Source organism: Electrophorus electricus, chromosome 19 (genome assembly GCF_013358815.1).
Source record: "Electrophorus electricus isolate fEleEle1 chromosome 19, fEleEle1.pri, whole genome shotgun sequence".
Lineage (NCBI taxonomy): Eukaryota > Metazoa > Chordata > Actinopteri > Gymnotiformes > Gymnotidae > Electrophorus > Electrophorus electricus.
The window spans coordinates 13,464,857-13,478,919 of NC_049553.1; the positions used below are offsets into that span (position 1 = coordinate 13,464,857).

A 14,063-nucleotide genomic window follows, 5' to 3' on the forward strand; every position below is an offset into this window, starting at 1 on the left:
AAGAAGATGGTTTTCATTATGCTGTGCTCCCTTCATTGGCTCCCTGTATCTGCACGCATCAGATTTAAAACCTTGATGCTTGCCTACAAAGTCAAAAATGGACCAGCCCCTCTATACATGAGGTCAATGGTCAAAGTCTGATCCGTACCTCGAGTACTTCGAACCTCAAGTATGGCTCGGCTTGAAATACCGTGCTTCAGGTCTCATGGACGACAAGCATCGAGACTATTTCCTGTCCCGGCTCCAAGATGGTGGAATGAACTCTCACTTGCTGTCCGGACAGCAGAGTCCCTTGCAGTCTTCAAACGCAGACTGAAGACTCATCTATTTGCAGAATATTTGAAGGACAACTGACCCTGCTCCCTTATTGACTGACTAATTCAGTACTTATTGTAGGGCATTCTTTATGTTGTTTAACAAACTCTAGCACTTATTGTTTATAGCACTTATCATTGTTTAAGATACCCCTTATATATTTTGCACTTCTAGGTATCAGCATTCATCTCTGTATTCTACACTATTCTAGTTCATGTTTAATTCTAACCAACTTTACTTGGATATATTCTATGAGTAAATGACAAAGCACATTTGTAAGTCGCTCTCGATAAGAGCGTCTGCTAAATGCCGTAAATGTAAATGTAAAATCGCTTTCCCAGAGGCCTTTTATTGTAAAATATATTTTTTAAAATTAAGTCTTTTATTATAAGGGCTTTTATTGTGAAACTGTCAGTTCATGTATTTTTGTGTAAACGTTAACCTAGTAATGGGCGGATGAAGCCCCATTGAAGCTTTCGGAACTTCTTCCTGATTGTGCCGAAAAAGATTCGATGCATTGGAGCATTGAAATCCGACATCAGAGAAGAGATAAGACACATTGCTGGGGTATAGTGACTGTGGAATTTAATTGATTGTGCTTGTGGTTAACTGGGAACAGAACATAATACAGAAAATGAGTTAGTGTTCAGTTCAATAAACTGAGCCCAAACGAAGTTATGCTGACAAATTTTTATTTAAGAATAAAGGATTCTCCACAGTGTTGGGGTTTAAGTCTGTTTCTTCTCTGGTCCACGATTTCACCAGTATGTGGTGCTGATGTTCTCTCATGTTCAGCACGAAGGTGTCTCAGCATTGAGGACGTGTTATTAAAGGACAACTCCTGGGAACACTGCCGACATCGCACCTTTAAAAATACATTTAATAAGAATAAGACTCTTATTATGTTATTTTACATAAACCATAAAGATACAATATGTTTAGTACTTACCCTATTTCTAGATATTTTATCAAAATGTTCCCATGCTTTGGAACGTAAATAGTCATTCATATATGGGATAGCGCCAAAACTTTGAACCAGTCCCGCCCGTTTCCGGTGGTTAGCTGTTGTTTTCGAAGCTTCAAACGTCATCAGCGAGTGTCGGAGAAGTGACACGAGCTTCGGTATTGGAAGTCGCGTCCCTGCGTTAACGAGTTTCAGCGCGTGTTGTCTACGCGCTTTCCCCCCCACTTTCTGTAAAATTATGTAGCTCTCCTGAAAATATCTATACCGTTACTGGCCAGCTTCGGGAGCTGAGAATTCAGCGCCGTGTTTTAATCCAATCTTTTGCCAAGAGGCGCCTAGCTAAGGCTCGTTAGCCATCTGAGTCGTTAAGTAGGGACGGTGGACATGGCGTCCGCCACAGCGAGTGTTGGAGATGTTGAAGAAGATGCTTCCCAGTTACTTTTCCCCAAAGGTTTGTTAAAAGACGGTGATTCGTAGCTCCAAGGCTGAGGGTGGTGCTCTGTTTTGCCGTTGGTGTGACTGGATGGCCAGGTGGCGAACGTCCCACGGCGTTTAAACGTTGCCTTCGTTATTTCATTGTTTGTTTTTATCCGCAGAATTTGAAAGTGCAGAGACACTTCTGAACTCCGAGGTACACATGCTGCTGGAGCATCGAAAACAGCAGAACGAGAGTGCGGAGGACGAGCAGGAGCTGTCCGAAGTCTTCATGAAGACCCTGAACTACACCGCCCGCTTCAGCCGCTTCAAAAACCGGGAGACCATCGCCAGTGTGCGCAGGTCGGTGCGTCGCGTGTTGGCCCCTCGAATCAGACGAAATGTTTCCTTTTTCCTGCAAAGGGGGTTTTAAACATTTGTTTGATCGATAGTATCAGTAAAGATTAGTAAAACGCTTGGACATTGAAAAATCCCAGGTATTAACCACTATTGTGGATTTACACTCCTAAAGATACTGAGATCCCATAACTGTTGCTGTTTAGTTTGTTCCTGACAAATGCCAAACTTTTGCTCCTAAATCAATGTAACTACTGCACCATCAGCTTCATCTGTACCTTTGTCTCGCAGCCTACTTTTGCAAAAGAAACTGCATAAGTTTGAACTGGCAAGTTTAGCCAATCTGTGTCCCGAGGCTGCGGAAGAGGCTAAAGCGCTTATTCCAAGGTGAATTCTCAACTTTCAGTCACATAGCACACATCAAAGCGTTATGATTTAAAGCTCAGGTTTCTTTGTCCTGAAGTAGGTTCACAAAACATTTGTAGTGTTAAGCTCTCAACTTATTATTTAAAGTAAAATGTTTAAGGTGGGTACCATTTTTTTTGTACCAAAAAATGCCTAAATAAAAGGATATAAAGACTTGTATCCTTTTATTTAGGCATTTTTTGGAACAAAGGTTCATAAAAAAAATAGATTATTAACAGTCTGGGTGTTCTCCATGTTTTCTGCTTCTCTAGCTTGGAAGGTCGTTTCGAAGACGAGGAATTGCAGCAGATCTTGGATGACATTCAGACTAAACGGAGTTTTCAGTATTAATTTTTTTTTTTTTTTTTTTCCCTACCTCTCTCTCCTTCCTTCATGGCCATAACTTGTGCAGTCTATCAGGTCTTTTTTTTTTGGTGGTGTTTATCATATAAAGAAGATTCTGCTCAACCCTTTTCTCACATATGTTTTGTTTCCTTTTATATGTTTTAGTACTGAATTATTTTACTTTTGGTGGTTTCACTGTTGTATAGCTAAAAATTCATGTCATGTCCTCTGGATGACTGCCTTTAGTTACCCATTCACTGAGCATCCTTAAATGGTATCTACCTGGACGATTTCAGGAGACTTTTGATAGGAAAACTGTACATAGATGTCAGTCACTTCTTTTGAAATTTTGGATTTGCTTACATTTTGTTCATAAGTACAGGAGGGAGAGTGAAAATCTTGACACTTTGGATTACATTATACTGATGCATACAATAAAATATGCCACAATGTGAGCAATGTGTGTTACTGATGTAGCTTGGATAAACAAAAAAGCTTTTTCCAGTGAGAGTTGCTTTCCAAACATGTATTTTCTAGAAAACATTCGCTTTTCAGCTTCAGTTCAATGGAATTTTTTTGTTGTTTCTGTTTAACAGTAATATTACAAAATTGCTGTTTAGGACAGTGCATGTTTTCCACATTTATTTATGTTTAAGACCCTTAAACTGGATTCAAGCCTCTTCCCCCCCCCCCCCCATCAGTACACTGAAACAGCAAAATGTGGCAAACTTAAAAGGGTCTGAAAACCTTCCTTATACACTGCATCTAGCAACCTCTGCTATTATGTCAGCCATTTGTCCTTTATAAGAACAGGTGTGTCCAGGTTTCCCAGTCTGCTTGATAAAGAACTACAAATGCACAACTATAAGGTATTTAACACTAGAAATCCTGCTTTGTGAAATTCCTCTCAGGAGCCACTCTAGGAAGTAATGTTATGTACCGCTTGATGCATGATGATCATATGATGCCCCAGAACTTGCAGTTTGTTCCTCAATACACCCAGCCTTTTCTCCTACCTGTTAACTACTTTGAGAGATGAGGCTTTATTGCCTGGACATGCTGCACATCACCATGCAATACTCTTGTACCCAGCAGGGACACCTTTTCCAATAATATCTGGTATAACCTGGACAACCTGTATAATAGGTATGTGCAGGTGTATCCCTGCACTGGCAGAGCTGTTCTTCCTAATGCTGGTGCCGGTCGCAGGCGGCATGGGTCACCCTAAAAATCAACACCCAATGTACCATAATTTTATTTGCATTGCATTACTAGACTCATGTCCATTATTACCAATGTCATTCCTAGTTACACCTAACTAGATCCATATAAGAGCATGGACCTGGGCACTGCTAAGAGGATATGGAAACCCAGTGCAAATGATCTTCTTGCAGTGATAAATTCTAATTATAATTACAGTAGTTTATTGTAAACAGAGGGTAGGAAGTACACTCAAAGATTTAAAAGGACTTGGGTATAGTATTTTGGTTTTTCTGCAGTGTCGCAGTGAACATACCTGACTACTCTTTCCCGAAACAGTGGTTGGCGTATATTAGCACACCAAGTGTGGTGGCATACTCACGCGGAAGTAAATCACAGCAGACAGGCAAACAAAGTTGCAGGGCTATATTGCAGGGCTTTTTAAAATTATTTATTTAGACTTCAAATAATCACACTGTTCTGTTGTGCGTGCTGCACAATCAAATACTACATTTCCCACAACACATTGCACGACAGCTGTCTCCAGACGTAGAGGAACGAGTGCACGCGCTGTATCGGGGCAGGGGCCGGTGTATCATGGCGACATACGTGGACATCCTGAAAAGCGAGTTTCCCGAAATTGACACCGAAGTATTTGACTATATCACCGGTAAGCCACACACCGCGACCGCTAAACGGTTATACGCTCGATCAGGCAGGCAGAATGAGTTATGTAAAAGGACGGACTCGGACCAGAAACGAGCTAGCTAGCCAGCGAGCTAACCCACAGAGCAGCTGAGGTGTGAGACCAGTGCTTTCAGTCGCCGTTAAAATTACTTATGGCAGGAAACCCTGGAGGACCTCTGACATGTAGAGCCCGGGATAATGCGTCGGTAACGGTGTAAACGAACATTTCAACGTTGAATTAGCCCACAGAGAGCCAAGCTAGTGCGTTAGCTTGCTAAGTTAGCTCGCTGTTCTAGCCAGAGGTTGGTAAGGGATATATAACCAACCTGAGAGGCGGCGCTCATACCAGGAGCTGAACTGTTTGAATGAAACGGAATTATTTGCAGAAGCTTGGCTCATCTTATGCTATTGGTAAACCATCACCTGATTGATTGATTTTTGGACATAAAACTAGTGTCAATACCCGTTCAGTCGAATAAGGTTTTGAGGAATCTAACTTTACGCTTACTTTGTATAAGTAAAACGTCTGTCGTTAGGTGCCAGTGGCAGGTGTATTTCTGCCCGACTGTTCTATTCCTAATGCTCTGATATGTGCGGTCAGCAGTGCCCCGAGGAGCGGGTGAGAGAGCTTAGCTGTCTAACGTTAAGGAAGTTGGAAGCATAAGCAGTAGCTAGAACAATCCGAATTCTCCAGATCGTTTCAGCCACCCTATTGGGGCTAGCTGTACTATAATTACATTTCTCAGTTCAAAATCACTTTCCCAAGAAAAGGGCTTCAGTGTTGAATGTGTCTTTAGGAATCTGATCATTGTGGAAGGCGTGAGGAAGAAGAGCAGAGAAAACAATTTGATTCTCGCGCCAGTTTCTGTAAAACCGAACGTAAAACAGATCAAGGAAATCAGTGACATTATTTCCCGGCCCAAAACCACAGGGCTATTACTACACTGCACAAAATGTATGAATGCACAAAAATACAAAAAGTGTTCATTCTTGATCATTTTTCACTGTCAGAGCATAGGGCCGGTATCGTGTGAGATTCCGTGTAAGGGAATATACCCTGTTAACCATCGTTTGAGTTTTCTTCCACGCCTCACTTACAGGGCTTTCCCTGTCTGATTGTCAGGACCAATCTGTGATGTTTACCATGTTGCAGGGGTCCTGGACAGTGGCGGTTCAGATTTTGAGGATGAAGAGGAAGTCTTCGATGCCATTGGTGGTGTTCTCCAGGAGGTAGCGGCGGACAAAAATGAAGAAGACGTGCGGAACATCTGTCTTCAGTTGTTTAACACGCTCAGCCTGTAAGCCCCACCGTTCTTCTGTCAGCTCCGAGGTGTCAGCTGGAGCAACGCTCAGCCCTGATGCTCGCTGTCATCTTCTGTCTTGTGCAGGACTAACTGCCACTCGAACCAAAGGCAGGTGCTGCTTGATGCTCCGGTACAGCTGTCTCAGATCTCCGCAGAGTCTGGTGAGCTGCTTTTGGGGGTTTGTTGTTGTTTGTAAGGCTGTCTCAGATCTCAGCAGAGTTGAAAACATTGTCATGTGAACACATGTGAACAAGTGACTTATTTATATATATATATATATATATATATATATATATATATATATATATATATATATATAAAATGTGTGTGTGTGTGTGTGTGTGTGTGTGTGTATATATATATATATATATATATATATATATCCAAAAACCTGCTTTTGGAGCTCTGCTGCACCTTAAAGTTGATTTGAAACTCTGTTGTAGATCTACACAGTCCAGGTGTGTCAAGGACGCTGTAATGATGGTGCCAGATTAGATTAGAGTTTAGTGGGAGCTAAGCTCTGCAGGGTGCTGGATTTCTGCGAGTAGAGTATTTGTGGCAGTCTTCATGTGCTGACTTTGTGAAAAGTGCACTACAGGAACTGGGCCTTGCGGTAGCCTAAATAAGAAGCAGTCAGATTTTGAGACCCCCACGAGTCCTGCTTGTCATGCAGAAATCACAGAGAACCTGCGTTACTTCTGCTTGTGGTGAGGGCAAGAGAGATGCTTTACTGCCCAACATGTTGGCTCTTGATGATGATGCCCTGATTCTTAAGCCATATATAGTACAGTGTGCCCAAGATGGTCTAGGCACTTTTGTGCATTTCTCCCTCCTCTCTTTTTGGATATAGCAAAACTTAATTTCTATACTTTTCACCGAGTATCATGAACAAATGCTGGGCTACCACCACGGAAAGCACAAGCTGCCTTGCTGCACTGCTGGACAGCAGCTAGCAGCGCTACACCATGGATCACGTACTAAACCTTCATCCTTGTGTTGTGGGCATCCTTAGCACTCTCAGATGTTCCAGCGGAGCCATATGAAGGATTTACTACTGTGCTTTTAACGTGTTTCCATGTTAAACTCCCTGTAGCAGGTGTAATATGTAATTATATTATATCCCTCTTCTAACTGTACCCTTCTATTGCTACAGTAATAATTTGTCCTATTTGGCAGTAGTTTAATATTTTCAACTATTTTTTGTTTGTTTCTCAAACGTCTCCTCTCGCTCTCTTTCTCTTATGCCCATCCTTCTGTATTGATTTGCACACCTATGATTGTTGGTCAGTACTTTATGATTTTGTTTCACTTTACGCTTCACTCTCTGTTTTACCAGGAACGGCTGCTAACGATGTGCAGGGCATCTGGATGGTGAAGAGAACCCAGAGCACGGTAGGATCAGCCCCATCCGCTTTCATCCTGAATTCTGTCATTCGGAAAATAGAACAATTGACTCTTCTCTGGCTTCATGGTTTGGCCCAACTTGCTAGTTTTCCTGGTTATACTGGCTCTGAAATCCCTGGTTCACTTTAGCCCCTGGGGCTGGCCCTTAAATCTGCCTGCGTGGCTGACCAACAGATCTGGTTGGTGCCACAGTACCCCAGCAATGGGAGAGATCTGAAATTCATCTCGTGTTGCTCCTGTTTCCTCCCCCCTGGAACGTGGAACCTGTGAGCGCAGACCGTGGATGCCAAGAAGCTGGAAAAGGCGGAGGCCAAGTTACGTGCCAAGCATGAGCGGAGAACGGAGAAGGACTCGCAGAAACCAGCAAGTGCGCTGTAGGTGCCCCAGTGCTCTCACTGTGTGCTGTAGCTGTGGTGGAAAGTTCCAGAACCTCACCTTCTGATATCCTGTTGAATTCCTGCATTTTTACAGCGATGACAAAGCATGAAGAGATGTGTGGGCGAGGTGCTTGTGGGGGTTGTGTGTGTGGGTGCTACTGCTTTTTCCTTTCTGAAGCTGAAAACAATATAAAAATAGATTTCTAGTGGTATTACCAATCTTGTAATGCATTTGTGAAATAACAACCCCCGTCCCCTCCCCCCAGGGTCCTGGAAGAGGCTTCTGCCAGCCAGGCTAGCAGTAAGAAGGAGAGTCGCGTGGACATGTCTGGCAGGAATCGCAGTTACGACATCCGGATAGAAAACTTTGACGTGTCTTTTGGTGAGAGGTCAGTCTACTGTATGGCTTGCTTATGCAACACATATCTGCAGTGTTAACAGATTTATATGGGTTTATATAGACAGAGACTGAGGTAGTTCTTGCTCTTGCTTTCACAATGCTGTTGTGGGTGTGGGGGTGTGTGTGTGTGTCAGATCCCTACTCCAGGGGGCAGAGCTGTGTCTGGCCAGCGGCCGCAGGTACGGCCTGGTGGGCCGCAACGGCCTGGGTAAGACCACGCTGCTGAAGATGCTGGCCAGCCGCAGCCTGCGCGTGCCCGCCCACATCTCCACCCTGCACGTGGAGCAGGAGGTGGCGGGCGACGACACAGCCGCTCTGCAGAGCGTGCTGGAAAGCGACGTCGTCCGCGAGGAGCTGCTCGCCCAGGAGCGCCTGCTCAACGCCCACGTGGCTGCTGGGACGTGAGTTTGCCTCCGGCCCGCCCCCTGCCATCACACGCCCAGTCTCTGGGCACCTGGTGATGTCTAGCACTCTCACTCACCAGAGCATCCTTGTGTACTGGTTTATGTCCTCCAGAGCGGACGGGTCCGAAAGCCTACGACTGTCGGAGATCTACACAAAACTGGAAGAGATTGAAGCAGATAAGGCCCCAGCCAGGTAACGCAGATCTGTGTTTGTAGATCATTCATGTCCATGTATTCTGTAGGATTGATGCAACTGCTATATTATTTAACAATTTTATAATTGGTCTATTGATCTTTTTGGGGAAAAAAACTGTGTGTTTTGGTTCATCTTCTCATGTGTATTTGGTTTTGTGCCAAATGTGACTTTTTTTTTCTTTCCCTGCTTCCGCAGAGCTTCAGTAATCCTTGCAGGATTAGGATTTTCATCCAAAATGCAGCAGCAAGCCACCAAGTAAGGGAGGGGAAAAAAAAGCACTTTTCTGCAAATGTGTGTGTGTGTGTGTGTGTGTGTGTGTGTGTGTGTGTGTGTGTGTGCGTGCGTTTATTTGCAGAAAATTGCTTTTCTTTTTTTAATAAAGAAAATAAATAAATAAATTCTGATGCTTCTACTGATAGCCTCTTAATTTGGATGTGTGTCCCAGCATATATATATCGAATATACACACGCAGTGCGCTAATAAGTGTGTTCTTCCTCAGAGAGTTTTCTGGCGGCTGGAGAATGAGATTAGCACTAGCACGAGCCCTCTTTGCCAGGTGAGCTTGTAATTGTGTAGGGCACCTGACTTAGTACTACTACACAAGAAGGCTTTGTCATTACACTACAACCAGAGTAGTGAGTCTTGCAGAACAAACTCTTGGCTTTTATCTGGCTCTACAGCTGCATTTTATAGTGGCAGTTAACATATTTTTACATGTAGTAGTCCCAAAATGTCTTTTTTTACTCATCATAGCACAGGTAGAGCACAGTGTGTCTAATTTGTAGAATTTAGAGTAAATTGTTTTCATGAATGGTAATGTATTGTTAAAGTTGCTGCTGTGACCAGCTCTGTATTTTTTTCATTTGTGTGTTGTGTGCTATTCCAGGCCTGACCTTTTGTTACTGGATGGTGAGTAAGAGCCTTTCTGTGTGGGAGCGCGCAGGTCGTATGTGAACTCTGTGTGACTGAGGAGGTCCTGTTTCTGAACGCACTTTTCCATGTTCCCGGCAGAGCCTACAAACATGTTGGACGTCCGAGCCATTCTGTGGTTAGAGAATTATTTACAAGTATGTCTTTGCTAAGTAAGATACTTGATTTCACATGGAGCATTTCACTGCTTGTGGTTCGGGCTGCTATTTTAAGCTTGTAGTGAGTGTTGTTGTGTTAATTGTTTTAATAATTGTACACACACATGCTGTAACTTTGTACAATTATCTGTAACCTAAACAGCAACTGAGCAGTCACAGCTCTGCAGTATGAGCTGTAATGTAGTACTCATAGCAGTGAGTCCAAAGCTGTGTCTTACATGTTGGGGATGTGTGTGTCCAGACGTGGCAGTCGACCATCCTTGTTGTGTCCCACGACCGGAACTTCCTGAACGCCGTTGCAACTGACATCATCCACTTGCACTCACAAAGGCTGGACAGTTACCGTGGCGATTATGAGAACTTTATCAAAACAAAAGAGGATAGGTTGAAGAACCAGCAGCGAGAGTATGAGGCGCAATTACAATACAGAGAACATATACAGGTGCACACGGACACGTGCACACACAAACTTACATAGATGTAGTCACACACAAGGACATAGTCACACCCACAGCTGGAATCCATTAATAATTATATTTGTATTTAATGTGAAGAAACTTGCAAAAAAAGAAAAAGTAGTCGTGATGCTGAGAAAGACGTTGGCTTATTTACTGAAGGCAGCGCCATCTGATGGTTTGTGTGTGTTTTCAGGTGTTCATTGACAGATTCAGATACAACGCCAACAGAGCTGCACAGGTGCAGAGCAAACTAAAGCTTCTGGAGAAACTGTAAGTGGCACACTAACTGCCTCCGTTTTCAGGTCATCCAGCAGCTTGTGTTTAAGGGCTGTTTTCCTCCTTATGTGTTGTAGCCCTGAACTTAAGCCCATAGAAAAGGAATCTGAAGTAGTGTTACGGTGAGTTTGCATGTGACTTCATGCCGATGCATTTGGTGGGGGGCAAATTATTGTTCAGAATGAAGGTGAACTTTTTGCAATGCTGCCGTTTTGTTTGCCAGATTTCCTGATAACTTTGAGAAGCTGTCCCCTCCAATACTGCAGTTGGATGAAGTGGAGTTCTGTTATATCCCCGAGCAGCCTCTGTTCGCTGGCCTCTGCGTCTCAGCCGACCTGGACTCCCGGATCTGCATTGTACGTGGCTGCTATGGCAACTGCCGTTGATTTAACCGTAGACGAAGGCCAACGCTGTTAAGAAGCTGTATTAACTGAATTGATGATGAACTGCTAATAAAAATGTGGTGATTCTTTTTATAAGAGAGCACAGATGAATGTATGTCGTGCACACTGCAACATGTGGGTTTGGCGTGTTTTGCGTGCATTTCCCGCTCTCTCTGTTGGTAACGTATCGTGGCGTCTCTTCTGCAGGTGGGGGAGAACGGAGCAGGCAAGTCCACATTACTGAAGCTACTCATGGGTGACCTCACGCCCGTTAGCGGAACGAGACATGCCCACAGGTGACCCTCCTCCTGCCCCCAGCGCTGCCTCACTCATGTTTCACACTCTGGGTGGTTTAAATGCTTCGTTTTACTCCTTTGGTGGTGGTATTATTATTATTATTATTGTACACTGGGGGGAAAAAAAACATTAAATCTTAATTATACAGTTTCACAACTTAGATTTTTTTTTTTTTTTTTAGCCATACACATGTGAAAGCCTATAAATATGCTCTATTGTGCTATGATGAAAGCTTCCTCTTAAGAAGTAACCTATATCGATCTTTGCAGGAAAGAGGAAAACAAACTTGTTCTAAACTTTGGTTATCTTCCAACAGAAACTTGAAGATTGGCTATTTTAGCCAACACCATGTAGATCAGCTAGACCTGAATGTCTGTTCAGTAGAGCTGCTTCTTAGCAAGTTCCCAGGTACTGTATAAGAGGTCACCCGCCACTGCAGGAGGGCGTTATTGTGGCGGCAGCATTCTCTGAAATAAACGCTGCTAACAGGTTTCTTTTTGTCCATAATTGTTCACTTATTCCGTTGTTGCGTTCAGGCCGGACGGAGGAGGAGTACAGGCGCCAGCTGGGTAGATATGGCATCAGCGGTGAGCTGGCAATGCGTCCAGTGGCCAGCCTGTCAGGAGGACAGAAGAGCCGCGTGGCTTTTGCTCAGATGACCATGCCTTGGTAATTAACCCATGTGACAGTTTGTGTGTGCAGTTCAAGCTCTCAGTATGGTTTTAGAATCAGACTTTCCATTCTGTGTTGGTGTTGCGTAAAAGATAAAACTAGGAATTGCGTGTCACATGAGTGCGATGTTAATCCGTCTGCAGTTTAGTCTGTTAGGTATGTCGATTTCACTGTGATCACATGGTCTGCCTCACTTTCAGCCCTAACTTCTACATCCTCGACGAGCCCACCAATCACCTGGACATGGAAACAATTGAAGCCCTTGCAAAGTCATTAAATAATTTCAAAGTAAGACTATATTTTACTGATGTTTCCAGTACCAAGTTAACAAATTTCCTTCACATTGGCTGCTAATGTACATGCGGCCGTGGCAGAGGAGAGAAGCTGTGTGTGTGTGTGTGTGTGTGTGTGTGTGTGTGTGTGTGTGTGTGTGTGTGTGTGTGTGTGTGTGTGTGTGTGTGTGTGTGTGTGTGTGTGTGTGTGTGTGTGTGTGTGTGTGTGTGTGTGTGTGTGTGTTTCTGCATTTTAAGAGTTTATGCTTTAAAATGCACCAAAAAAAAACTTTGGGTCTATAAGCAAACCTTGAGAATCGTTTTAATTTTTTCTGCATGATTATAAATAAATAAACTGATGTAAGTAAATTGAAATGAAATAACAACAGAGAACAGGAATGAGTTCGGTAAATTAGTTGAGATGGATGTGGTTTCTCCCCGAGGGCGGAGTCGTGCTGGTCTCCCACGACGAGCGTCTGATCCGGCTCGTGTGTAAGGAGCTGTGGGTGTGCGAGAGCGGCCGCGTGCACCGCATCGACGGCGGCTTCGACGAGTACAAGAACATCCTGCAGGAGCAGTTCCGCAGAGAGGGCTACCTGTGACGGGACGGACGTGGCCGAACCAGCTCTCCCTCATCGCCCCAGCCAGCTGGCCTCACCCCGACCTGCCGACGGACTCCGCGCGGCGAGGCCAGCCCCTCCTCCCCAACGGGCCCCGCCCACGCCATCATGCCTGTCGTCCTCTTCCCTTGTGGGCCCCGCCCACCTGCAACCGACTCATGCTACGTCTGTGACTGTGAATGACGCGGCAGGGCAGCCCTGGACTCTACCACACAGGGTCCTCCTCGCTTCGTTCTGCACACAAACCAAAACCAGGCCTCATGTAATCAGTGCAAAGAGAAGGGGACACATGCATTAGAATTGTGTTTTCCATACAACTGATGTATTTAACTTATCAGTGGCAGGTTTAGAACATGCTAATAAAAACATAGTGGTCAATCAGTTTTAACCTGCTGTGGTCTTTTGTAATTATTTCTAATTTTGTACAGTTGCTCACATGTACTAATAAATGCTATATTTGTTAGAGTTGGCTATAGCCCCTGTTTTCACACAGGGTGCAGCATCACACCTGAAGCCCAGGAAGGCGAGGTAAGGGGGACAGCCCAAATGAGTGCAGCATCCAAGGAATGCTTGTTTTAAGTGATTCATGGAAACACATGCTGCAGGAATTCGATTCGATTATGGAATGAAGTGCTTAAATTCACTTTCTCCCTCAACACAAGTTTTTTTTTCCCTCTGTTTTATCCTTGTTTTCTAAGACTAGTGTGAAATGCTATATGTTGCATTTTAACCCACATTTATATGCACTGAACCAAACCACACCTCAAGTGTACAAAAATGTAAAGTACTCATAATGGTGTTTCAGTGTGCTGAAACTCTGCCCCTTATTGTTAAACTCCCACCTGGAGGATACTGGACTGGGAGACCAGCATGTAGGTATTGGTAGCAACAGCTCATCCACGCCAATTCTTACCCGTGGCACGCCAAAAGGTAGCATGCTGCTCTGCTTGACTCTCTTCACTTATGGATGTGACCAGACTTGGCTCTGGTTTCCCAACGAAGCGGGTGGAGGACGCCACCATGGTGGCCTTGGTCCACAGCACCGAGATGTCATGTGGGTTGAAGGCCAGGGCAGTGACCTTTCCTTCAGTACAGACAAGACTAAGGAGCTGCTCCTAGGTGGAAGGAGGTGTGAGGTTGACCACTCCCACACCTACATATTAGGGGAAGTTCTGAAGAGCACTATCACGCATTTGAACATTGCAGTTTTCGCCTGAATATGCG

The 14,063-nt window shown here is 44.3% G+C and overlaps 2 protein-coding genes across 2 annotated transcripts; both read left to right on the forward strand.

Annotated features, from left to right (window-relative positions):
- The first annotated feature begins 1,432 nt into the window (after positions 1-1,432).
- On the forward strand, positions 1,433-3,255 carry polr2d (RNA polymerase II subunit D). The gene is made up of 4 exons (XM_027028756.2): positions 1,433-1,730; positions 1,876-2,056; positions 2,342-2,437; positions 2,728-3,255. The coding sequence occupies exons 1-4, from the start codon at positions 1,664-1,666 to the stop codon at positions 2,804-2,806; spliced, it is 423 nt and encodes a 140-aa protein (XP_026884557.1). The 5' UTR covers positions 1,433-1,663; the 3' UTR covers positions 2,807-3,255.
- Positions 3,256-4,544: 1,289 nt separating this feature from the next.
- abcf3 (ATP-binding cassette, sub-family F (GCN20), member 3) lies at positions 4,545-13,227 on the forward strand. Its single transcript, XM_027028763.2, has 21 exons — positions 4,545-4,670; positions 5,841-5,985; positions 6,076-6,152; positions 7,328-7,383; positions 7,672-7,769; positions 8,039-8,161; positions 8,307-8,573; positions 8,689-8,769; positions 8,968-9,027; positions 9,273-9,329; positions 9,660-9,682; positions 9,785-9,840; positions 10,103-10,303; positions 10,513-10,589; positions 10,673-10,717; positions 10,819-10,951; positions 11,186-11,274; positions 11,592-11,683; positions 11,812-11,944; positions 12,148-12,235; positions 12,663-13,227. The coding sequence occupies exons 1-21, from the start codon at positions 4,598-4,600 to the stop codon at positions 12,819-12,821; spliced, it is 2,133 nt and encodes a 710-aa protein (XP_026884564.2). The 5' UTR covers positions 4,545-4,597; the 3' UTR covers positions 12,822-13,227.
- The last annotated feature ends 836 nt before the right edge of the window (positions 13,228-14,063 follow it).

Excerpts from the sequence above, each read along its gene's own strand:
- polr2d (XM_027028756.2), top strand. The coding sequence starts at position 1,664 with ATGGCGTCCGCCACAGCGAGTGTTGGAGATGTTGAAGAAGATGCTTCC. Across the intron at positions 1,731-1,875 it reads CCAGTTACTTTTCCCCAAAG|AATTTGAAAGTGCAGAGACA; the intron begins GTTTGTTAAAAG and ends TTTTATCCGCAG. Across the intron at positions 2,057-2,341 it reads ACCATCGCCAGTGTGCGCAG|CCTACTTTTGCAAAAGAAAC; the intron begins GTCGGTGCGTCG and ends TTTGTCTCGCAG.
- abcf3 (XM_027028763.2), top strand. The coding sequence starts at position 4,598 with ATGGCGACATACGTGGACATCCTGAAAAGCGAGTTTCCCGAAATTGAC. Across the intron at positions 9,330-9,659 it reads GCACGAGCCCTCTTTGCCAG|GCCTGACCTTTTGTTACTGG; the intron begins GTGAGCTTGTAA and ends GTGCTATTCCAG. Across the intron at positions 11,684-11,811 it reads GCTTCTTAGCAAGTTCCCAG|GCCGGACGGAGGAGGAGTAC; the intron begins GTACTGTATAAG and ends TGTTGCGTTCAG.